Here is a 25,610-nt window from a genome sequence, read left to right on the forward strand (position 1 = left end):
GTAGGGGAAGGGGTGTGACAGGGAGGGGAAGAAAGAGGGGTGAGGGAGGGGGGGGCTGTACATAGTGCCGTCTGTAGCGGTCGTTTGCTCGTTTTCAGACCCTGATAATGGGAGAAAAACGGAGGGATATCGATCGCTATTTACCGCGAGTACCTAAGTTCCGCGATCGGAGCACTTTTTCCTGGCAAGTTTTCGCAGGCAGCTTCGAGATTATTTGTTAAAGACTTATTACTCTACAACAGGCTGGCATTAGTGACAATGTTTAATTGACCGTGTTATAGTTTAGGCCCTCGTTTTCATGAATGAGTGAGTGAGTGAAAAGTAGGGATTTTTCTTTCTTGCACTTTAATCCACTTCGCTGCACTTTCTTCAGCCTTTTTTATGCTTTTCCCACTAAATACAATGAACCTGCTGCAAGTTTCCATGACATTTATTCTACAGAAAAACACATCGGAATCTCCAGTAAAACAGGCATCTGTGAAGCCCCCTCAGCCATTTTGTGTGCTTGCCTTAAACAAAGCGCGTGATTGGCCAACTGGCAGACAACTCAATGTCAAACGTGCTTTCATTGGACTAAAAAATTCCCAACATTTTTCCCGTTTTTCTCTAATTTAATAAAAATGTGCAAGTCTTCTTCATATCGAGTTTCAGGGGTGATTTATATAAATATTTTTACACAATATGTGAAAATTTCATGTAGTTTGGTGACTTGGGTCATGAAACTGCAGAATAAAGCTCCTCGGCCCACAGCCTATTCTCTGTACTCCCAATATGGCAACAATGTATTTGAACATTGGGCATTGTGACATCACACGATGGAACGTTCACTGGGGCTGTGGCTCCTGCAAAGGCATATGTAAATGAATCCATTCCGATTGGACATCTGTGAGCATCGGGCATTGTGACATCACACGATGGAACGTTCACCAGGGGCTGGGGCAGGTGCTGCTTCTATGGGTGAGAAGCCAGTTTATTTTTGAAATATTGAGGTGGGGGGGTGGGGGGGTGAAAGGATTTGATTTAAAAAAGTGTACTTAAACACGACAAAATGTAATGAGGAGCGGATACTTAGAAAGAAAAGCGAAATCTCTACCGAAATGGAAAAGACGTCGGCGATTCTGCGTCCGGTTTCGGAGTTGCGGGGAATCAAAGGAAGAAACGCGGCCGGAAGCTGTACATGCAAATGGATCCATTCCGATTGGACGTCTGCGAGCGTCGGGCATCGCGATTGGACGTCCGCGATCATCGGGCATTGTGACATCGCACGGCGGGAACGAATCGAAAGGCAGGAAGGGATCCGTACGGCAGGCGGTCGGATGGGGCGAGAGTTTTAAAAGTATACTAGACCAAGTGCAGACCCGTTGGGTCTGCTCCCCCAATGGTGTGATCCCCCAACCCAATATTCCACCATGCACCCGTCTCCTCCAATGGAACTGAAGCCGTTCCCAAAAGTAAGATTCCAGCACTGCCCTGCCTCCCTCAGCAGTGGATTTAAAAAAAAAATCCAATGGCACCTCCCCTGCCTGCTGCAGCAGTGAAAAGTTCAGAGTGTTCCTGTCTTGCAACTTTGTTTCGAAGTGTGTTGGAAGCTGGCATGTAAATGGAGAAGCCTGTTTATTTTTGAAATACTTGGGGGTGGGGGGGGGGAGAGAAGGATTTGATTAAAAACGTGCACTTCAACAGGACGAAATGTAATGAGGAGCGGATACTTAGAAAGAAAAGCGAAATCTCTACCGAAATGGAAAAGATCTCGGAGATTGAGCGTCTGGATTGGGCGTGGCAATGAATCAAAGGAAGAAATGCAGCCGGCAGCCGTACATGCAAATGGATCCATTCCGATTAGACATCTGCGAGCATCGGCCATTCCGATTGGACATCTGCGAGTATCGGGCACGAATCGAAAGGCAGGAAGGGCGCCGGACGGCAGTCGGTTGGATGGCCCCAGAGATAGATAGATAGATAGATAGATAGATAGATAGATAGATAGATAGATAGATAAGACAAATACAAAGATATGTAGGCCCTCAAAGATGTGTTGGTGAAATGAGCTGATAAATGAGCAGGTGCATTTCATGACCATTAATGAAGGACATACACCATGAATGGTAAGGCCCCCACCTTGGTGAAGGCATCTTCTAATTCAAATTGGTGCACATACTGTAAGATCTGAGAGTAGTAATGCTTTAATGTGCCCACTGCTCTAGGATCCACAACTTTGCTCTGTATGCTACAACGAAAGTAGCAGAGGAAAGGTCCTCAAGTACCTTCAATATGCGGGACTTATTTAACTGCATGCGATTTCTCAAGGCACAAGTACAGTACTATTCCATAGCATTGGGTTTTCACAAGACATTGCCCGACATCCATTGCATTGTAATATTAACATACGAGCAGCAAAGAATTTCTAGGCCCAGATCACATTTGTGTGTATACAAAAGTCTCATTGCATTACAGCAAACCCTCTTTTTAACTGACCTTTTTATAATGGATTTCAATTACAGCAGACTTAATCTGTTGTTCGTTGTTGCATGGAATGACCACTAGGTCAAAAGAGTGAAAGATGTTTTTGAACCATTTTAGCGAGTGGAAACACCGAGTGTGCCCACCAGCGATCATCCATACACTAGTTCTATCCTACTCTAGGGACAATACACAATGTGTAGAATAGAACTACTGCAGTGGTTCTATCATTCCTCCCACATTGCAAAGACAGACATTGTGACAGCATGGGATTCTCCCCATCCCGTACCGCAAAGACATGGCTTGCAGCCCAATTGGCCTCCATGAACCCCCGCGATCGGCCGACAAGAGCCACTGTCCCACAGCACCGGAAACCTGGGCCCAACCCTGAGCACCCCTGCAGCCCCCGGCATACCTGCTCCACCCCACACACTACATAGAACTAGTGCACTGGAGCACCTGGAGGAGACCCACGAGGCCACAGTGGACATTTGAGGCCAGAATCAACCCCAGTCCTCCGGCACCATGAGGCAGCCGTTCCACTAACGACCCACAGAAGCCAACCAAACTACAAACCTGCACGTCTCCGCAATGCACTATCTTACTACAACAACACAATTGTACGGGTAGAATTCCACGTCTCTGTATTCGCTCAGTGTTAGCACATTAAATCCATATGTGCCTTTTTACAATACTGCACACTAAAATGTGACAAATGGGGTCAAATTTCAAATTCGTTCAAAAAGGTTGACAAGCACTTTATTGGGTTCATGACTAACATAGTATCAACAAGAAATATAAGAAAAGATAGTATATTGATGGCAAGTTTCTGAAAATGGCATCAGAATACACATATACATTTGTGTAACGGTTGTTGCGTGATGTCCACCAGTGACCTGGTTGGCACAGTAAGTACACATATTTCTTATTCCTTTCTATGTTTATGAATACCACATGGAACAATAAAATGCAAACACCAACAAGAGACAGTGTGTTGCCAAATTGAAGATTGGCTCAGTTTCTTAGTTTTGATGGCCAATTTATGTCAAAAAGAAAAAGAAACAATTTTTAAAGTCGGGAAATATATCGTGAACGGTTGGTAGACAAAAATGCTGGAGAAACTCAGCGGGTGAGGCGAAGGAAATGGGCAACGTTTTGGGTCAAGACCCTTCTTCAAACTGATGTGAGGGCGGGAAGAAGTGGCAAGTGGTGGGATCATGTTGGAGGTGGCGAAAATGTTGGAGGATTATTTGTTGTATGTGGCGGCTGGTAGGGTGGAAGGTGAGGACAAGGGGGACTCTCCCCTTGTTACTAGTGGGGGGGGGGGGGGGGGGGGGGAGGGGAGGGGAGTGAGAGCAAAGTCACGGGGTATAGAAGAGACCTTATTGAGAGCCTCATCAATAATAGAACTATATCATCTATCGTTAACGGTTGTTGCGTTTTTGACACCACAATGTTTTTAATATATTAAATTACAACATAAGAAAAGATAATTAACTCACCCAAAAATCGCTACTACCATAGGATACCTCGGTAGGTTTTTGAAAAGCATTAAAGGTTTGAGTCTCCGTGATTTAACTTGCGGAGGTACCGACCCCGATAAAGGTCGTTGTGACAATGAACACCAAGCACAACGACTGTTACGGGATCTTTACTGTATTGTATTACCTTTATGTTACTGTATTTCTCTCCTAGTATAGATGAAGATATTCCCCTAGACCATTATAAAAACATGTACGAGGAGCCATGTGAATTTATGAATTAAATATTCATGACTAAATGTAGCAGTTATTAAATGTCACACTTTTGGTGTCCAAAATGGTGGGAAAACGATGAAAATGTGTCTGTTATGAAAAAGGTTTTTGACTCGGTCTTGATGTTATCTAATTTATATCTGCTATTTATAAGGTTTCACATGATGGGTAGATTTTTGTTAAGAACAGTGTATTAGTGTAAAAAAGTGAATACTAATCTTGTTCGTCAAAAACTCTCCAGTATAGTAAAAAGACACATATATTGTTTAGTTAAACATAAAATGCTGGAGTAACTCAGCAGGTCAGGCAGCATCTCTAGAGAAAAGGAATAATGACATTTCGGGTCGAGACCCTTCTGCAGGCTGAGAGTCAATAGCGGAAGGGAAACTAGACGTATGAAAAAGCTCAGAACAAATCATAATCAATGGCCAAGGAGCCCACAGTGGTCCATTGTCAGCTGTGGAGGAGGTGATAACAAAGGGCTACGAACAGTGAAACTAGCAGGACGACTAAGGTGGGGGAGGGATGGAGAGAGGGTGAATACAAGGTTTGCTTGAAATTAGAGAAATCAATATTCATACCACAGGGTTGTACATTTGTTGGCCATGGGCTCCACTTGATCCATTTGAACTACCCAATTAAGATTTTGGTTTATTTTCGTCAAATGTATTGAGATACAGTGAAATGTTCTGTTTTGCATGCTATCCAAATAGATCAAATATACCATACATAAATACAATGAAGTCAAACTCAAGTACAATAAATAGAGCAAAGGGGAAGATACAGAGTGCAGGTTATAGTTCTCAGCATTGTAGGGCATCCGTTTTATAGATCTTTCATCAACTGTAGTCTGGAAAGCGGCTGGTAATAAGATAACAGGCTGTATACAGAGCTTAAATAAATGACAGGGTTCAGAGGTGTACAATCTAAAAGAAATTATAAATTTAAAAGGAATAGATCATTGTTAGAAGGCAAAATGGTAATTTAGGTAGCAATTAGGAAAATGACAGGAAGAATCAGAATTTAATAATAACCTAGTAAATAATGTTATTTTTCTTCATTGTTTTGTTGGGACCTGATTTTTTCCACTGTAGAAAAATGTTACAACAGTCCTTGCTAAATTCATTCTATTTATTCCGTATCTCATTGCATGCATCTCTAATGCTTTAGGGATTTTCACACCATGAATCATCGAGTGAAATGACAGTTTAAGTATTCAAACTTGAAAGGCAATTTTCCACTAAACAAACCCCACAGATTTATTTCAAATGTTGATCCAAAAGAAAGTTCCACCATGATGCTAGGAGTAACCAGTGCATACATTAATGTGTGATCTGCAATATCCATTGGAAATATCAGGGTGCATAGAAATGCCTTTGCTTGACACATCATGGAAAGTAAAGCAGCTGTAATATTGCTTCGGTACTGTAATAAGGGATTACTGCATCCATTTAGATTATGACCTTGTATTTTTGGTGCACCACAATTCTCTCACAGTGCCAGCAACTGGGCCAAGTTGAAAGGAAAAGCCCCAGTGCATATACGCTCATTTCCGATGCTGGGTATCATAAAGGGTTAATAGCCATTTCAAGTGTAAGTACGGGCCTGGACTGCCATCAATACTCACAAGGGAACAATCAGAAACATTAATCTCTAAAAAATCCTTTCTCTGGAGGGTATGCCAAAAATAGGCCAGCCTTTTTTGCGATTCATCACAGCAATCCTATTAAATAAGAATGTTTTCTGCATGGTCTCACTGACAACACCATGAAGCAGCAATGGCAGCAAATCAAATTTCCATAGCAACTGCCTGGTCTTCTGAGGTTAAAGTTTCTCCTCTAAATAAACTTTTCCATCTCTCAGGTTCATTATGCCAAACTTGTAATCTGCAGGGTGCCCTGAGGGGTAAGTGAAGTGAACTGACCCGACCTGACTAGGCTGTATTAAAATGGAAATCATAACTTTGAATAATACCCTTGCCTATATAAGTATTGGGGATGTTGAATTGCTGTTTGAAAGGCAAATGTTTGATGAGACAGTGAGAGAACTCTCATGTCATGGTGCAGTAGAAAATATATCTGGACAGATTCCACCAATTAATGCTTTGCACATTTTCTCTGTGGATTTGTAACATCCAAATGAGTCAGACTTGAGACACATGGAGCTCACAACAAGGTGTGACCTCTTTACTCTAGGGTTCTTCACAAACTGAAAAACGAAAATGAAAAACAACACGGTTTATCTGCACATGATTTATTTGGTGCATCATATTCATTTTAGATTAAGGAAATTTTATTTTTGTGCTCCCCCTCAGTTAAATGTGGCATTGTAGCTGGTCTCGCTTAAAAAGATTTCATACAAATGTAATATTTATGGCACCAGAAATTTAAGGAATAAATAAGTAGGCTTCAAGAGCAGACAATGTTACAGAGGAATGGGGGGGAGGAACAGTGAAGGAGAGGGAAAATAAAACTGTCAACCACTTCAGGATCTTCCCCGAGGACCAGCATTACTCTGCCAATTCAACATTTGTTCTGTTCCAAGTACTAGTTAGAAATATAACGCGAATCACTCAAGCTTCCCAATAGAGATTCTTATCTTCCAAACTAATATATCTCGCAATGTCAGATCTGGACAGATCAGTCGATTTGCTGACAAATAGTAAAAGACCTTGCCAACTTCATGGACAAAATCAGTGATTTTTTTTCAAATCAGATCCCCATAGCTTCCCACAGATGAAAGAGAAAAGGAAAATTATCAGATAAATGAACAATGTTGCACATCAACCATGCATGCATGCATTTCAGAGATTCATTTCATAACCTTCTTACTCGTATAGTAAAATGCTATGTATAAATAATCCAATATTTTTGGAATTTAACTCATGATCCAGCCCCAGTCTCCTACTGTCTCAGGAATGCACTTGTAATGCATTCCTTAGTATAACCCAACTTATGCATAGTCTCCACAACATCCCTTAGTTCAAAGAGGCCCTCGGTCAAGAATCCTATGGAGTTTGAAACACTCAAGAGGCAGAATAGGAATCAACAGCATTCCTATCTGTACTGGATTGTTTTACTTTAAAAATAATGGGCCAACTGCCACAGGAAATACCTAATAAGTTTATGCTGATCTCTAATAGCAGCAACAGTCTATTAAACAAAAAGACAAACCTGACAGTGGAACAAGATGAGAGCTGAACAAAGTCACAAGATTTGTGAAGTAGAAGCAAATAACTGCAGATGCTGGTTAATGAACAGCACAAGTGCGGGAGTAACTCAGCAGGCAGGCAGCATTCCCGTAACTTGTACATAATAAATAATGGAAGGAAAAACATTCAGTAGAGTTAGTCCCTGGTGAGATAGGCGTTTACAGTCCAAATTGCCTCTGGGAAGAAACTCCTTCTCAACCTCTCCGTTCTCACCGCATGGCAACGGAGGCGTTTGCCTGACCGTAGCAGCTGGAACAGTCCGTTGCAGGGGTGGAAGGGGTCTCCCATGATTTTATTTGCTCTGGAGTTGCACCTCCTGTTGTATAGTTCCTGCAGGGGGGCGAGTGAAGTTCCCATAGTGCGTTCAGCCGAACGCACTACTCTCTGCAGAGCCTTCTTGTCCTTGGCAGAGCAATTCCCAAACCAGATGGTAATGTTCCCGGACAAGATGCTTTCCACCGCCGTTGCGTAGAAGCACTGGAGGATCCTCGGAGACACTCTGAATTTCCTCAATTGCCTGAGGTGGTAAAGGCACTGCCTTGCCTTACTCACGAGTGCCGAGGGGTGTGATGCCCATGTCATATCCTGAGATGTGGACTCCCAGACATTTAAAACAGTTCACCCTATCCACAGGATCCCCATTTATCCTCAATGGAGTGTACATCCTCGGATGATGTGCCCTCCTAAAGTCCATGATCAGCTCCTTCGTTTTTTTGATGTTCAAGAGGAGGCTCCTATCCTGGCACCAGAGTGCTAGATCAGCCACCCCCTCCCGGTAGGCCTTCTCATCGTTGTCTGAGATCAGGCCCACCACCATATGGAACAATCTAGAGTGCCAATTCCTTCAGTGCAAGGCTGCATCTTGCATCAATTCGGCATTTCATTTACAACAAACGTCCACTGGAATGGAACTAATCTTAGGAATTAATGGACAAAACTGGTCAAACATAAGTCCAGAACCCAAGTCACCCAAAGTTCAGTCATCAAGCTGCAGCTTACAGATAACATTTACGATCCCACAGTCAAGTTCCAAGCCAACTTGTTCACTAAAGTGAACAAGAGATTAGACCTTACATTCAGCAACCACAGTACAAAAGACTCTCTCTGAACAATACAGCCCACTTTCCTTATCTAGGGAGCTGTCTCTTACTAAATGTAAACATCGATGATGTGTCTTAAGGGATCCAAGAAAATGGATGTAAAAATAAAAATAAATTCAATTTTCCAGCTACAATATTACTCTGTTCACATTGCCATACGTTCTGGATAAACAAATTGCAATGAACAGTGGGCAATTTACTCGTCAAGGTAACACGAAGAATGGTTTCTTTAAATACTTTATTACAGAATTAATAGAGTTACCAATTCATGATTTGCAATAATAAAGTGACCTGATAATCTGCTTGGTCACAGATCCTGCAACACTCACCTCTCTGGAAGGCATACACACTATCCTTGTGCTGGCACGTAAGGATGATGACAGTCCATTCCACTCCACTGGCTTGGGCACCAAAGTTCTGCCCTTCTGGTACCAAAGTCTCATCGCCAACACTTGCCATTCTTATTGGTCTCTTCACCTCTTGCCATCCGATTAAATTGTTCTGCAGAAGCACGAGATGACCAGGCTACTTTCTGGATAGAATGCATAAATAGTTATTACATGACAAACAGTTATTGCATGCATCATACAAATTTTTTTTATTATCATTCTTTGTGTGGTGGTCTTTTGGCCTAAATGTTTTTTCGTATTATCATTCTTTAAGACCATAAGACATTGGAGCAGAATTAGGCCATTTGGCCTATCAAGTCTGCTCTGCCATTCAATCATGGCCAATCTTTTTTTTCCCTCTCAACCTATATTCCTGCTTTCTCCCATAACTTTTGATGTCCTTACTAATCAAGAACCTATCAATCTTCACTTTAAAAACACCCAATGACCTGGCCTCCACCACTGTCTGTGGAAATGAATTCCACATTTAAAAACAAAGTTGGAGGGAAAGAGATAATAAGATAAGAAAAAGCACATGTAATTCTTCCTTGAATCACATACAGTAAAACTCAATAAATCGGGCTGTCTCAAGACTTTGTGAGTGGCAGACAGACAGGTTTTATTGGACAGTTGGCCTATTAATACTTCTGAACACTTATCTCATCCTTGAAGATGACACAGTAATATATATAATAAACATAAAAATGAATCTGGTAGGTGTAAAATAAGGAGAGTGTGGGCACTGGGGTCCCATCTTGGCCTCTAAACAAAAGCAAATTAGTTCTTTATTTAAAATCTCTCACTTAGCCAGTGTTTCAAAATGTTAATTTCACTTTCTGCAAATGTAATTTAAACCTCTTCATTTAGACTACCTGATTTTGGCTATGCTTGTCTTAATCTGAATGCTTCAATCTGATAAACTGCATTTTCCCCAAGTGCCACACATCTAAAATCCAATGGAAAATGCCACTTCAGAAGAGATTCCAAAATACAGGAGGTTTATACTTGTCTTTTGTGGGCAGCTGTCAGAAAGATGAACAACAAGCAACATGACTTCATGTTGATTATTTACGGGTTATTAATAATTTTGATTAAAAAGAAAGCATCTTTTAATCATGGTGCTGGAGGATCTCATCCATTTCTGTCACTAATGCAGGTATAAGAAACACAAAGTTGGATGTTTTAGGCAGCACGGGCTTCAGGTGTCAAAGGAGCAAGGATTGGTTCCACATTAGGTTGAAGCTAAAGTTAAAAAGTTTTTCTGCCTCAATCAAGCAAGAAGACTCAATGAAGCGGCTCGTATGTTCATTACTTTAATGTTATTATACACGGAGATGTTATCGTAATTAAACTAGCGAGTTGGAACGTAACAATTACCCTGTGCATTTTACTGTGGAATAAAGTAGTTTAACAATATGAATCATACCTCACACCATCTCAATGTTAACACTGTTCACTTCAGTATCAGAAAGATTGATGAATTATAAAGGAAAAAGGCAGAGATATTTGGTTCAGGACATGAGAGGGTTTCCTTGTTGTTTCTTATGAATTCAGGTATAGAAGTAAACATAAGCAACATGACTCAATTCCCATGAAAGAAGGGACTTAAATCTTACAAGCAGGGCAGATGTAAATTAAACCTATTAGACCAGCTGTTTATGCATAATTCACAGCATAAAATTAGCTGTTGTGTGAGTAAGGATGCTTACATTGTCCCCTAATAAAAGTTATCTTGGTCTGAAGTGGGAGATGATCGTATGTGACTTCTAATGTGGGCCACTGTTGCACACAACCTACCACACGGTTCTGACAGAGAGAAGTCATGGTTCAGTAGCATGCAGTTGTAAGATGACGGCAGACAAAGTTCATAGCCTTTACTCACACACACACAAATATACATACACTTCCCGACACACTTTATCAGAGCAGCACAACCTTTCACTCTTTCTCCAATCCTTTCCTTTCTCAGCATTCTTCTAAATAATTCAAAGCTGAAAACACCAGATCCCGTCTGCTGACAGCTTAATTGAATTTTAGGATAGGGAAAAGACTGAAAGAGCAGGAAGCACATTGTCAGGAGTTAAATTTATCTGATATCACACTGAAGAGCATTATTATGACTGCTTTTCACCAAGTATATTAGTGTTATGAAAGGGGGGGGGGGGTCCGTTTTTCATTATGTGCTGGAGGAACTCAGCAAATACCGATTGTATGGAATTCGTACGCTCTCCCAGTAACCTGCGTGGGTTTCCTTCAGTAAAACTGTAAATTGTCTCTAGCGTAGGATAGTGTTAGTGAGCAGGATCGCTGGTTGGCATAGACTTGGTAGGCCGAAGGACCTGTTTCCGTGCTGTATCTCTGAACTAAACCCCTTCCCTCACATCCATCCAGAGGTCCCATACAAAATCCTGATCCTCACCTACAAAGCCCTCCACCATCTGCCCCCCCCCCCCCCCCCCCCCCATATCTCACTGACCTCCTCTCCCCCTACTAACCCTCACGGTCCCTCAGATCCACATCAGCTGGTCTCCTCTCCATCCACAAGTCCAACCTCCGCAATTTTGGGGACAGAGCCTTCTCCAGGGCAGCTCCCAGGCTCTGGAACTCCCTCCCCCAACTGATCCGCAATTCCGTGTCCCTCACCATCTTCCAGTCCCGCCTCAAGACCCATCTCTTCACCTCTGCCTATCCTTAGCCCCACGTGCCGTCCCTTTTCATCTGTGTGTTAAAATGAGTTCTTTTTGCCAGTCTAATTCAAGAAAACTCGATTCAAACCATTGCTGCTAAAATCAATTCTTTATTCTGATAGCGCTGGATAATTCTTTAAACCTTCCAACACAGTTAGAAACTCTGGAGCAGGTCGAAAGAACTACTGACTTTGGCATAAATGTAACACATTATATAGGTAAAAGACAAGGATAGTACAAAAGGAGTAGCAAACTATTAACCAATCATTATGGTTTACCATACATTTAACTTATTTGCATTAACCAATCAACTAAATCCTTTCCATTGATTGACAACACATATAGTCACATGATTTTCCCTTTTCCAGCCCCTTTACAACCTTCTTCCCCTCTGTGGTTTCTTCAACCTCTTTGCTCAAAATCATTTTATTACAATAAAGTAAAACCACAGATATAAAACTAATTCTCACAGAATACTTTTCAGAATATACACATAATATAGCAATCACACAACACATGCATACAAAACATATTTTCACTTTTGGAAAAGAAAGTTATTTCTAAAACTTCCGATTTAAACAAAGTCTAATACTTACAATCGTAATTAAACACAATACACTTCACAATTAATTTCCTTACAACCACTTAGTTAAAATACAGTTACTTATGGATTACAAGATTAAAGATGAGTTTTGCCCCATTCTTACAAAGTGGTAAAGACAAAGTTCTAATCACACAATTCCCAACTACAGACACATAAAGGCCATTAATTGTCACACTTGATTGCTTCTTCCCAAGCTCGGGTCTAATTTCATTTTGTATCACAACCTCTATCTTCTATCTCTGGAGGAAAGGAATGTAAGACTTCTTTACAACCTCTTATCAATAGCATTCCACGCAGCAATTTGAAGATCACAATATGCAAACCCCAATCGTATGGCTTAGATCAAAACAGTTACATTCTCAGTCTTCTATAACATAAGAAATCCTTTTGCAAAGGTCACACAACCATCACCTATGCCTTATCTCTTATCCCAACATAAATACACTTAAACAGCACAAACCATCTCACAGACTAGTGTCTACCCTTGGTGCCTACAATCCTCTACCATAAATCGCCTTAATGATACAGCCAAACTCTGAGATGTGTCACAAAGGAAGAGGATTGTGCCCATGTCATGGAGAAAGATCCCATTTACAACCTCCATTATAAACAGCAACCTAAACCAACTACAACTTCTCACAGCATGATTATTGCTTCCAAGCAATAAATAAAGATATGCCTATTCAGATCAACATTTCCATGTTATGATAAGCCATCTGTTCTCCTGTGTGTGCTCTTTGTTCTTTATTTCTTTGTGGAGGCATGTATTTCTGAAAGCCCCAACTCCAAGCTTTTCTCTTGCCACTTAATACAAGTTCCTTAAGAACTTATCATTTGAGCAATTTTATTATATATTTCCTCATTTGCATTAATTGCCTCATACTGTGTTTTGTATTGAATTCTGTATTTACTTTGTGTACTAGCATGTCTTTACTATTTATTTCATTCCCCTTACATGTTTTTCCTCTACCTACTAAATTTTTGTAAGGTGTCCTTGAGACTCTTGAAAGGCGCCCATAAATAAAATTTATTATTATCACTCGATTTGTACAGATTACATTCATTTACGGTACATCTGATCTGTTTGGATAGCATGCAAAACAAAGCTTTACGTTATACCTCGATACATATGACAATAATAAACCTAAACCTAACCAGCATTTTACCTGCTGCACAACGGCATTGAAAGTTAAATAGCCGGTGTTTTTGCCATTGTAGGGCAGTCTAAAACTAGAGGACATAGGTTTAAGGTGAGAGGGGAAAGATTTAAAAGGAACTTGCAGGGCGGCAACTTTTTCCAACAGGTGGACAATTACTTCAGCATGGACATGGTGGGTCAAAAAGTCTATTTTTGTGCTGTGCTCTTGCTAAATAACTAGACTATCTGTAAGTCTCAAAATGATGACCTTTTCAAATAACTGAGCATTACAGCTATAATAACTTGATCTTAAAATTAATTAAATCCAAATGTTTCCAATTATTATATTACCAGGAAATATTAATTCCCATCATTTCTGAGCTAATGAAAAGGAATTTAGTAGTAGCATTACAAAGAAAACGAGTGTGTCAGGAATATTTTAAGACTGGTATGTTCCATAGAACTAAGCTTTAAAATGTGTTTTAGATTTAGGCACAATTTCTATTTCAATGGAATATTACGTACAAGTATAAGATGCAGAACTGATTTAGATGCTATTTAAGAGATGAATTATATGAATGATTATTGCAAAACTAAATGTGATGCTTGATTAGCTGAGACCAATTGCTGAACTTGACACAGATAATATCCAAGGTCATAATTGAACCTAGTTCACTGGTGCTGCAAGTCAATAGCTCTTCCTTTGCCGCATTGTCCTTTTGCTTCCATATGAAATAAAATTGTTAGGGTAAGTATCCATATAATTGTCTTATAAGAAAAATCACTAACTTGGAGAAGAACCAAACAGGCAGTTAACAGGCATTAAATCATGAAAATATAATTTCAACAGCAGGAACAAAAGGTTAGCACACATCACCACATAAAAAACATTATGCAGGATTCCCCCAAAAGATATGGGTGGCGCACTGTTACTGGTTAGCATTATTGCCTCACAGTTCCAAAGATCTGGGTTCATTTCTGTCCCTGGATGCCGTCTGTGTGCATGTTCTCTCTGTAAGTGGGATTCTCCTGGGTGCACTGTTTTCCTCCCACATATCAAAAACATGCTTGTTGGTAGGTTAATTGGTTACAGTAAGTTACCCCTAGTGCTGATGGGGAGCAAGAGAATAAGGACGCAGCTCAGAACAGAATACTTGTTTCCAGCAGCTAATGTTGGGGATTCACACAAAATGGTTTTCCAATTTAACCGGCTAAAAGTAAATGGGCCTTAAATGCTGGGATGCTGCCCTGGCAGAGGACATAGATTGTGGTTCCCTTATCGTTAGTGAATCTGGAAGATTTTGAACACAAGGAGCCGAAGTAATCCACTCAGCCCTTAAATCTATCCTGCCATTCAACATAATCATCTCTGATCTCTTCCCCTCTGTTCTGTATCCCATAACTCATAATTCCCCGATCTTTCAAAAGTATAATCTTCCTCCAAGTAAACATTTAAAATCATCTATCTCCTGACCCTTTTTGCCCTCCCAATTTCCTTAAATATGCTCCGCTTCTTCCAAAACTACTCCAGAGATACACTTGATCCCAGCTGCCAATATCTGCCCCATGCCTCCTTTTTCTTGACCAAAGACTCAATTTCTCTCATTATCCAAGATTATTTATGCCCCAATGCCTTGCCCTTCATTCTAACAGGAACTTGCATGCCCTGAACTCTTGGGATCACAATTTTAAAAGCATCTCACTTTCCGGAATATGCCTGCAAAGAACCTACTCCAATCAACTTAAGCAAGTTCCTGTCTAGTAAGAAGTAAGTAAGTACATAGAAGAAATAACTAGGTTTCCGTACATCCATAGAAAAAATTTAAAAAAGAAAAATGACACAACACATTATTCAATTCAATTCAATTCAAAGCACTTTATTCGTCCCCGAGGGGCAATTTAAAAAGGCGCATTACAGTAGCTTTTTAAAAAGGGACACAATCAACAAACATAAGCAGCGCGCATACTGCACAATCAACCAGCACACGCATTTCACAGACACACTGCACAATCACACAACACACACCGCACATCAACATTCAACACATAGCAATAGTTTTAAAAGTGCTTCCTAAGTGCTTCAATTAAAAAGTGCATATAGAAGGTTATTTCATTTCATATGTTCATGAGTCAGTGATCAGCATTAAAAAGCTGGACAGCCCTGGGGATGAAGGTTGCCTTCCTCCTCTGTGTCCGGCAACCCGGACAGCGGAGTCTGCGTCCTGAGGGGAGCCACTCAAACTCAGGAAACAGGATGTGAGAGGGGTCCTGAAGAATCCTGCGTGTTAACTTTACAGACTGTTGGTCGCATAGGGCAGTGAGAGTTCGGACGGGCTGCTCAATGATTTTTGAGCAGACCTTGACCACATTCAACAGGCGGTTTCTGTTTTGCAGGGTGATGGAGTGGAACCAGCTAGTGAAAGAGAAGGTTATTACATTTTCAATGAATGGGTAGTAGAATGTAGTGAGAATGTCTTTGTTAATCCCAAATGACTTCAGCTTCCTGAGTAGGTACTGTCTCTGATGGCACTTTTTAAGGATTTCCTCTATGTTAGAGGAAAACCTTAGCAGGTTGTCGAAGGCTGTTCCCAGGTATTTGTATACCTCCACTATCTCCACTGGCTCCTGCTGGATGATAGTGGTGGCTGCCTCAGCCATCTGTCTCTGTTGGGGGGAAAAAGTCACAATCATGTCCTTGGTTTTGCTTATATTTAGCTCAAGACAAGACTTTTCAAACCATACTATAAAGTCCTGCAGGGCTGAGCTGTGATGTTGTGTGTGGCTGGGAAGAAGAGACAGGAGAACTGTGTCATCAGCAAATTTTACAAAGTGGCAGTTTCGCTGGGTGGATCTGCAGTCATCAGTGTAGAGAATGAAGAGAAGTGGGGAGAGGACACAGCCTTGTGGAGAGCCAGTGAAGGTGAAGAGGGTGTCGGACAAGGTGTGGTTCACCAACACCCTCTGTGATCTGTTGGTGAGGAAGTCTATAATCCACAGAGTGAGTTGGTGGTTGAGGTGGAAGCGAGTGATGAGCTTCTCAACCAAAATATGTGGCTGCATGGTGTTGAATGCTGATGAGAAGTCTACAAACAGAAGTCTGGCTGTGGCCTTGGGGATTTCCAGATGCTTATGGATGGTGTTTATAGAATATAAATTATAAAATTTAACATGAACATTCCCCACAGCAGAATCAAAATTTTCCACTGTGGGGAAAGGCACTAGAAAGTTCAGTCCTCTTCCTCTGTGATCACCCGAGGTCGGGGCCTATTTGTGACCTCCGCAGCCAGTCCGATGTTTTCAGGCCCTCTTGCCGGTTGATGGAGCTCCGGCGTCAGGAGAAAGACTGCTCAGCAGCTTGGAGTGTCTGGAACGGCCGCTCCCTCCCCGGAGACCACGGCTCCCGATGTCCATAGGCTGCGCTGGTCGGAGCTCCGACTCTGGCGATCTCGGCGAGGGATACCAGGCTCGGCGATATTTTAAATCCAGCGCAGCCTGATTATATAGTCTAATACTATCAAACTTGGCGTACCCCAATTCAGAACTCATGGATAGATACAAAATGCTGGAGTAATTCAGTGGGAAAGGTAGCAGATCTGGAGAGAAGGAATGGGTGATGTTTTGGGACATGACCCTTCTTCAGAATGAGCACGACAGAACACATGGTCCGCCATGTCTCTAATCCTGTTCCTTCTGGTTATTTACAGGAAATGTTAATAGTCATAGAGTGACGCAGTGTGGAAACAGGCCCTTCGGCCAACTTACCACGCTGGCCAACATGTCCCAGCTATACTAGTCCCATCTGCCTGCGCTTGGTCCATATCCTCTCAAACCTGTCCTATCCGTGTACCTGGGTTACACAAAAAAGCTGGAGAAACTCAGCGGGTGCAGCAGCATCTATGGAGCGAAGGAAATAGGCAACGTTTCGGGCCGAAACCCTTCTTCAGACTGAGGACTATCCGTGTACCTGTCTGTTTCTTAAATGTTGGGATAATCCCAGCTTCAACTATCTGCCCTTGTAGCTTGTTCGATACACCCACCACCCTTTGTGTGAAAATGTTACCCCTCAGTTCGCTATTAAATCTTTTCCCCTTCAACTTGAACTTATGTCCTCTGGTCCTCGATTCTCCTACTGTGGGCAAGAGATTATGTGCATCTACCTGACCTATTACTCTCATGATTTTATACACCTCTATAAGATCACCCCTCATCCTCCTGCACTGCAAGGAATAGAGATCCAGCCTACTTAACCTCTCCCTATAGGGTGGTTGCACGAAAGGTCACTGGGTCATAGGGCTCGACGCACGGAGCCGCTAAATCCAACTGGAAGACATCTGTCACTTCCGGTATATGTTATTAATGCTAGAAACGGGTACTTTCCTACCTGTTAAAAAACGCCAAAATGTTGAATTTTTGCGCTGAAAAAAATTGTGGAAGTCGGGGTGAGTGTGAGAGACATGTACCCAGCTTTAGAATTCCAAAAGTGAAGTGAATTAAGGTATAGAGAAGCGAGAACTGAAGGGATTACAGCAGCTAAAATGCTTGGTAAACATTGAAAATATCGGGAATTATCGCGTTTGCTACTGCATTTCATCAAGTAAGGCATTATTTGTTTTTTCTTGATTCCTTTGGCATCTAAAAATTCTCAGGTGATAAATCTGGTTGTAAATTTTTCTTCAGATGCGTTTTCATTTTGTATGTAAAAACCCACGAGAACCATGGGTGATTTAAAAAAATTACAGCCAGATTTATCATTTCTGAAACTTTTTAGATGCCAAAGGAATCAAGAAAAAACACAAATAATGCCTTACTTGATGAAATGCAGTGAGCAAACGGCCAATGTTCGCCAAGCACTCTGGCTGTTGCTGTCCCTTCAGCTCTTGTTTCTATCTACCGTCATTTCTCCTCACTTTTGGAATTCTGAAGTAGGCTAAATGTCTCACACGCTTATCCCGATTTCCATAATTATTTACAGCGCAAAAATTGACAACTTCAGCGGGTTTTAATGGGCCCGCTACGCTGGAAACAATGGTAAGTGCTTACCTGCAGTTCATCACGTGTAATCCATTTGGAGTAGCCTAGCAACAGTACGGGTCATGGGTTGTGACCCGACTGCCGTGAAACCTCCCTATAGCTTACACCCTCTAGTCCTGGCAACATCCTCGTAAATCTTCTCTGAACCTTTTTAAGCTTGACAATATCTTTCCAATAACATGGTGCCCAGAACTGAACATTATATTCGAAATGTGGTCTCACCCACGTCGTATACAACTGCAACATGACATCCCAACTTCTATAGGGTGATTTCACGAAAGGTCACTGGAGCGTAGATCCGCACCCACGTGACCGAAAATCTCAAGTGGAGGACATGCTAGACATCCGGTACATGTTAGTGGATGGGAAAACACACACTTTCCCACCCGTTAAAAACATAGAAAACGGCCAGATTTTGATCTGCAATTTATTGTGCCAGTCGGGGTGACCGTGAGGCACAGCTACCTAGATTTACAGTCAAAAGAAAAGATAGAAACTAAGGTAAATTAAAGAGGGAGCTGAAGGTGCCAATCTAGCGGAAGTGAACAGCGGACATTTGCCGTGGAGATTTAAAGGTCAATGATGCCCGACTGGCACAATAAATTGCAGATCAAAACAAAACCTGGCCGTTTTCTATGTTTTTAACGGGTGGGAAAGTGCGTGTTTTCCCATCCACTAACATGTACCGGATGTCTAGCATGTCCTCCACTTGAGATTTTCGGTCACGTGGGTGCGGATCTACGCTCCAGTGACCTTTCGTGAAATCACCCTATACTCAATACTCTGACTGATGAAGGCAGATGTGCCAAAAGCCTTTTTGACCACCTTATCTACCTGTGACTCGACCTTTAAGGAACCATGCACCTGCACTCCTAGATCCCTCAACACTCCCCAGAGGCCTACCATTCACCGTGTAGGTCTTGCCCTTGTTAGACTTCCTAAAAAGTAACACCTGACATTTCTCTGTATTAAATTCCATCAACCGTTCCTCAGCCACATAGCCAATTGATCAATATCCTACTGCCATCTTTCACAACCATCTCCAAAACCATCTACTTTTGTATCATCATATCCAGTATTTACAGTAATTGCCTTTATCCTTTAACTGTTTCCTTGAACGTGCAGTTTATTCATCCTTTTTAATATTTCAGACTCTGAAGATCCCGACCCGAAACGTTGTCTGTCTATTCCCCCCCACAGGTGTTGTCTGACCCAGTGAGTTGCTCGAGTAGTTTGTGTTTTGATTAAGATTCTAGCATCTGCAGTTTCTTATGTCTCCATTTTAAAAGCAGTACGATTGAAAACTCATGAAAACTGCAGATGCTGGAAACTAAAATATGAAGAGAATATGCTGGTCAGCAGGTCAAATAGTATCTGTGAAAAGAGAAACAAAATTGAAGACACGTTCTGACGAAGGGCATTCGAACCGAAACATGAACTCTGTCCCCCTTTCCACAGGTAACTGCTCAGCTTGCTGAGTGTTTTCAGCATTTTCTCGTTGTTTGCTACACTAAATCTGGTGTTGGAAACTTTCTCCCAGGTGAGTAGAAGTTTAAATAAAGACGTAAATTAAAATGAAACTGTTACATTGTGTTAAACATTAAGCTGGAGATACGTTGAACATTTCACCCTACCTGTCCCTCTCTTCAATATAAATGCATGACCACAGCCTGTAGACATCTTTTCACCTTGTCGACACAATGTTGACCTTTCCCCTTCCCGGTTGGTGACGTAATCGACGCCCCAGTTGTAGTCCAGCCCAAGATCTTTGGTCCAGCCCAAAGACGGCTCGACCCGCATGCGCAGTCGCGAGGCGCCACTAGCGGATTCTTATTGTGTCGCTTTGTCCTTCTAATAACGGTCCACACGCTTTGCTGGCTCCTTCTTTCTGCAATAATTGAACCCCCCGCCCCTTCCCTGGGATTTAAAGGGTAGTTTATCTCAATCTTTAGCGCAGTTCCAACTCGGCTTTCCCCTGAGAAACATGAGATCGTGGGGCACAGTGTCTTGAGGTAAAATGTGTCTACTACTAAATCCGTTTTCAACAAAACAACAAAAGAGTGACATTTTATTACATTTGTTGTGCCCTCCCCTCCCCACAAGCCACGGTGAGAGTTGTTAAATGGATGGAGACGTGGTGGCGCGTGCGCTGGCCGCGTCAAGCACGATGGGAGTTGCAGTTCCAATCCCACTGTCATTAAAACGAACGGCAGAACATTAAATATAAACTACAACTCCTAGCAGGCCCCGCGACTCATTCCAATTGTTGTGTGAAGTCATTCATGTTGTGTGAATGTCTCCAGTTGCCCCCGTGGACTGGTGATGGTAATAGGGGTTGTGGTTCGGAGGTGGTAAGGGGAGATACATCATTGCAAGAAAGAGAGAATCGGCCCTCACAGTCCACTGGCTGCAGGAGAGTGAGAGAGCGAAAGAGACGCCTCCTTTCCACGCCCTCTACCCTTCAGAAACGAGCCAGATTTACCATCACTACCACTCACAGTTCTGATCAGTGTGCCAGACTCCTGAAATCGCAGAGACCAGCAATAAATGCCATCATCTTCCAATTCAGTAACATTCCGTCCATTGGCTTTGTTACTGGAGCACGCCAGAACGGTAAGTGCTATGCGTGGACTCGGTCTTCAAAGCTTTTTCAGAATCTGGCAGTGAGATGTTGCTACATTTGATGCATTGCATTGGTCTTTCTTCATCAAGTAAGCGTTTCATATATAGTTTATCCCATTCCGAGCTACACTCGGGGATTGCGATTTACAAATGGAATCCGGAGTTTTTCATTTATATTGAATTCGAGATACATCAGCAGAGCCAGGAGATTTTAAGTGTCGAACTTTGCTGCAGTTTGTATTTAAATTTAAATGCTGTTGATAAAACTCCCAGTAGTTTAAACTTTCTCCTCCCACTCCCCATCATCTGCAAATTGAGGCAATCCTTAATCACAGCTGCGTTCAGATTTGTTGTATTAGAATCGCCAAACGAGTTCGAAACAAGAGGTGCTTTCTGAGGAATGTATGATTTATTTTAATGTCTCCTACTAGATAAAAATAATCCGATTTTTAAAAATAATCTTTAAATTATATGTTGTCTAAAGTTGCCGTTACAAAATTTGGGCGATCGACGTGTCTTTTTCCCCAACGTGTTTTGTAGTGTTTCGTTTAAATCTATCAAATTTACAGAATATGTGTTTCAGAAGTAAGACATCGTGCAACGAGTCGTAATCCAAGGGTCTTTTATTCGATGGTAATTTTGCTTGAGATAAATAATTGTAGTTTGTCCCAGTGAATGAAAATGGTCTGGGTTTTAAGGCGTATAAACGTGTAACGTTGGATTTTTTTTAAATCGCAGCTCCTATAAATTGATATTCCGTCAAGACAAACTAAATAAACATTAACTTTCTAAGTCCATTACATATAAGGTTTGTGTTTTAGAAATTGGTTGGAGAGTTGTTGAGTGTTAGTTGGAGAATAATCGGCAAAGCATATAAAAAGCCAAAATATGTAGTCAGAACAATGGAATACATTGAACAAGAAGCAGTTTGGTTTAGTTGTGGGTTGAGTTAGGTTTCCAGTTCTGGGTAACATTCGTGACACTGGAAATGCTATGAAGTAGCCTGACTAGCTTTAAAAATTTTGAATTTTAAAGAAGTATACAATATAATAAATGATACAGATACAGCCAATGTAACCATGATAATATAATCATGATACTCATGAGAAGCGAGAGCGAGTATTGGATGAAAGAAGGTGAGTTAGAGGGAACGGAGATTTAAAAAAGAGCGCCAAAGGCACAGGTTCAAGTCCTTTACAAATTAGCCTTAAAGTAGTCGATTAGATAGCAGATAAAAATACGTGCAGCTGTACCGGAGCAGCCTTGTTGAGGTGAAGTGCCTTGGTGAGTAAAGTGCGAGTCTTCGGCGAGGAAGATGGAGAAGGTGAGAGGCACAACCTATTGAGATTTGTCTACTGAAATAATGGAAGGCAAGTTGTGGCAGTGTGACTCTTGCAGGATGTGGGAAGTCAGGGTGCCTCTGACAACTACACATGTGGAAATTGTGTCCAGTTGCAGCTCCTGAAGGACCGTGTTAGGGAACTGCAACAGCAGCTGGATGTTCTCAGGACCATCCGGGAAAAGAAAACTTCCTGGACAGGACCTACAATGAAGTTGTTACACCAAGGATACAAGAAGAGCGAAGGTGGATGATGATGAGGAAGAGAAGTAAGAGGGAGTGCAGGATACCCCAATGGCTGTACCTATTAAAAATGGGCAAACCCTCTTGGAAGCTGTCGGAACAGACAACACTTCTAGTCCGAGCTGCGGACATTTCAATCAAATCCTGGTGCTACGGCGCAACCGGAGACCTACATCAGGTAACGCTGTAGTGGTAGGTGGTAGTGAGAAGTACGGACACGAGATTCTGTGGTAATAGGCGGGACTCGAGGATGGTTTATTGCCTCCCTGGTGCCGGGGTCCAAGATGTCTCGAACCGATTGCTGGGCATCCTTAAGGGGGAAGGGGAGCAGCCGGAAGTGGTTGTGCATGTCAGCACAAACGACATCGGGAAGAAGAGGAAGGAGGTTCTGCAATGTGAGTTTAGAGAGTTAGGAAGAAAGCTGAATAGCAGGACATCTAGGGTGGTTATCTCAGGTTTGCTTCCACTACCTCGTGCTGGTGAGGGCAGGAACTGGGAGATAGGGGATCTGAATGTGTGGCTGAGGAGATGGGGCAGGGGTGTAGATTTATAGACCACTGGGATATCTTCTGGGGAAGGGGTGACCTGTACAAAAGGGATGGGTTGCACCTTAACTGGAGGGAGACCAAAATTCTGGCAGGCAGGTTTGTTAGTGCTACACCGGTGGGTTTAAACTAAATTGTGGGGGGAGAAGTTCGACAAATTGGTAGTATAAAGATGGAGTTAAAGGGAACGAGAGTACAGGAAAAGTTACAAAAGACACCCGAATTAATGAGACGGAAAGTTCAAGAAGGAATAAGAGAGTAAGGTCAGGTGAAATAGGAACCGGTGTGAGAGTGGAGGTGAACACCAAATTAAACGTGTTCTATATGAATGCGCGAAGTATAAGAAATAAAGTGGATGAGCTTGAGACTCAGTTAGAGATTGGTAGGCATGATGTTGTGTGAATTACAGAGACGTGGCTGTAAGAAGATCGGAGCTGGGAACTGTATATTCAGGGTTATACGTCCTATCGAAAAGGCAGACAGGTGGGCAGAGGGAGTGGGGTAGCTCTGTTGGTAATGAATGAAATTCAGTCCTTTGCGAGGGGTGACAGAATTAGAAGATGTATAGTCATTGTGGATAGAACTGAGAAATTGTAAGTGTAAAAAGACCCTAATGAGAGTTATCTCCAGGCTCCCAAACAGTAGACTTTATATAGGGTGCAAGTTGCATCATGAGTTAAAATTGGCATGAAACGGTGGTTATGGGAGATTTTAATCTGCAGGTAGACTGGAAAAATCAGGTTAGTACTGGACCACAAGAAAGGGAGTTCGTAGAGTGCCTCCGAGATGGATTCTTGGAGCAGCTTGTACTGGAGCCTACCAGGGAGAAGGCAATTCTGGATGTAGTGTTGTGGGGAGGGGGGGGGGGGGGGGGGGAGGGGAGCTCGTCAAAGGTGACTGGAAAGGGACCCCAGCAGGGATGATGGTGGAACAGCAATGGCAGGAATTTCTGGGAATAATCCAGATGATGCAGGATCATTTCATTCCAAAGAGGAAGAAAGATTCTAAGAGGAGTAAGAGGTGAGGTTACACAAAAAAGCTGGAGAAACTCAGCGGGTGCAGCAGCATCTATGGAGCGAAGGAAATAGGCAACGTTTCGGGCCGAAACCTTTCTTCAGACTGATCGGGGGCGGGGGTGAGTGGGGACAAGAAAAGGAAAAGGAGGAGTAGCCAGAAGGCTGGGGGATGGAAGGAGACAGCAGGGGGGCTGAGGAAGGGGAGGAGACAGCAAGGACTAACAAAATTGGGAGAATTTGATGTTCATGCCCCCGTAAGAGGTGACCTTGGCTGACAAGGGAAGTCAAGGAGAGTATGAAACTAAAATAGAAAACATATAACATAGCAAAGATGAATGGGAAGCCAGAGGATTAGGAAACTTAAAGAACAACAGAAGGTAACTAAAAAGGCATTATGGGGAGAAAAGATGAAGTAGGAAGGTAAGCTAGCCAAGAATATAAGGGAATAAAAGCTTCTTTAGGTATGTGAAGAGGAAAAGATTAGTTCAGACAGAAACAGGTGAATTTATTATGGGGAACAAGGACATGGCAGATGAGTTGAACAGGTACTTTGTTTGTGTCTTCCTTTGTGAAGACCGAACCAATCTCCCAGAAGTACTAGGGAACAGAGGATCTAGGGTGACGGAGGAACTGAAGGAAGTTCACATTAGTCAGGAAATGGTGTTGGGTAGACTAATGGGACTGAAGGCTGATAAATCCCCAGGGCCTGATGGTTTGCATCCCAGGGTGCTCAAGGAGATGGCTCTAGAAATCGTGGACGCATTGGTGATCATTTCCCAATGTTGTATAGATTCTGGATCAGTTCCCGTGGATTGGAGGGTGGCTAATGTTATCCCACCTTGTAAGAAAGGAGGGAGAGAGAAAACAGGGAATTATAGACCAGTTAGCCTGACATCGGTGGTGGGGAAGATGCTGGAGTCAATTATTAAAGATGTAATAGAGGCGCATTTGGATAGCAGGAACAGGATCGGTCCAAGTCAGCATGGATTTATGAAGGGGAAATCATGCTTGACTAATCTTCTGCAATTTTATGATGATGTAACAAGTAAAATGGATAGGGGAGAGCCAGTGGACTTTCTGGTCTTTCAGAAAGCCTTTGATAAGGTCCCACATCGGAGATTAGTGGGCAAAATTAGGGCACATTGTATTGGGGGTGGAGTGCTGACATTTAATCATTACAGGCAAAACAAAAAAATACCTGGACTGTCAAACAACAGTGAATGCTCTGATAATTTAATCAATGGTTCAATGGTCCTTTATTGTCACGTGTACTGAGGTACAGTGAAATTTGATTTGCCATACAGTTTGATTTGCCATATCATCCTTTGGAATATTATCTAATTATAACCGGTGGAGTAAAGATAAAGTTCAGTAGTTCCACAGAGGGGCACTATGGTGAAGAAAGCATTTTGCATGCCTTTTGCATCTTCAATGGAAAGGCTACCGAGTACAAAAGAAGACAAAGTACTGG

General features: G+C 42.1%; 2 protein-coding genes across 6 annotated transcripts in view; one reads left to right on the top strand and one right to left on the bottom strand.

Moving 5' to 3' along the window:
- The window catches only part of LOC129705231 (L-fucose kinase), a 139,248-nt gene extending 118,940 nt beyond the window's left edge, over positions 1-20,308 (bottom strand). For both annotated transcript variants that reach the window (XM_055648713.1, XM_055648712.1), the window contains exons 1-2: positions 20,009-20,308; positions 8,855-9,057 (exon numbers count right to left, since the gene is read on the bottom strand). In XM_055648713.1, coding sequence (XP_055504688.1) covers positions 8,855-8,984 — 130 coding nt within the window. In that variant the 5' untranslated portion in view covers positions 8,985-9,057; positions 20,009-20,308. The remainder of the gene's footprint in view (positions 1-8,854; positions 9,058-20,008) is intronic.
- A 365-nt stretch (positions 20,309-20,673) lies between these two features.
- st3gal2 (ST3 beta-galactoside alpha-2,3-sialyltransferase 2) overlaps positions 20,674-25,610 on the top strand; it is a 129,897-nt gene continuing 124,960 nt past the window's right edge. For 2 of the 4 annotated variants that reach the window (XM_055648716.1, XM_055648719.1), the window contains exon 1: positions 20,674-20,987. The gene's annotated coding sequence lies outside the window, so the exon portion shown is untranslated. Of the gene's footprint in view, positions 20,988-21,066; positions 21,086-22,448; positions 22,757-25,610 lie in introns of those variants that run through there. The other 2 variants (XM_055648717.1, XM_055648718.1) reach the window with 2 other exon arrangements.

Source organism: Leucoraja erinacea, chromosome 17 (genome assembly GCF_028641065.1).
Source record: "Leucoraja erinacea ecotype New England chromosome 17, Leri_hhj_1, whole genome shotgun sequence".
In the NCBI taxonomy this organism is placed as follows: domain Eukaryota; kingdom Metazoa; phylum Chordata; class Chondrichthyes; order Rajiformes; family Rajidae; genus Leucoraja; species Leucoraja erinaceus.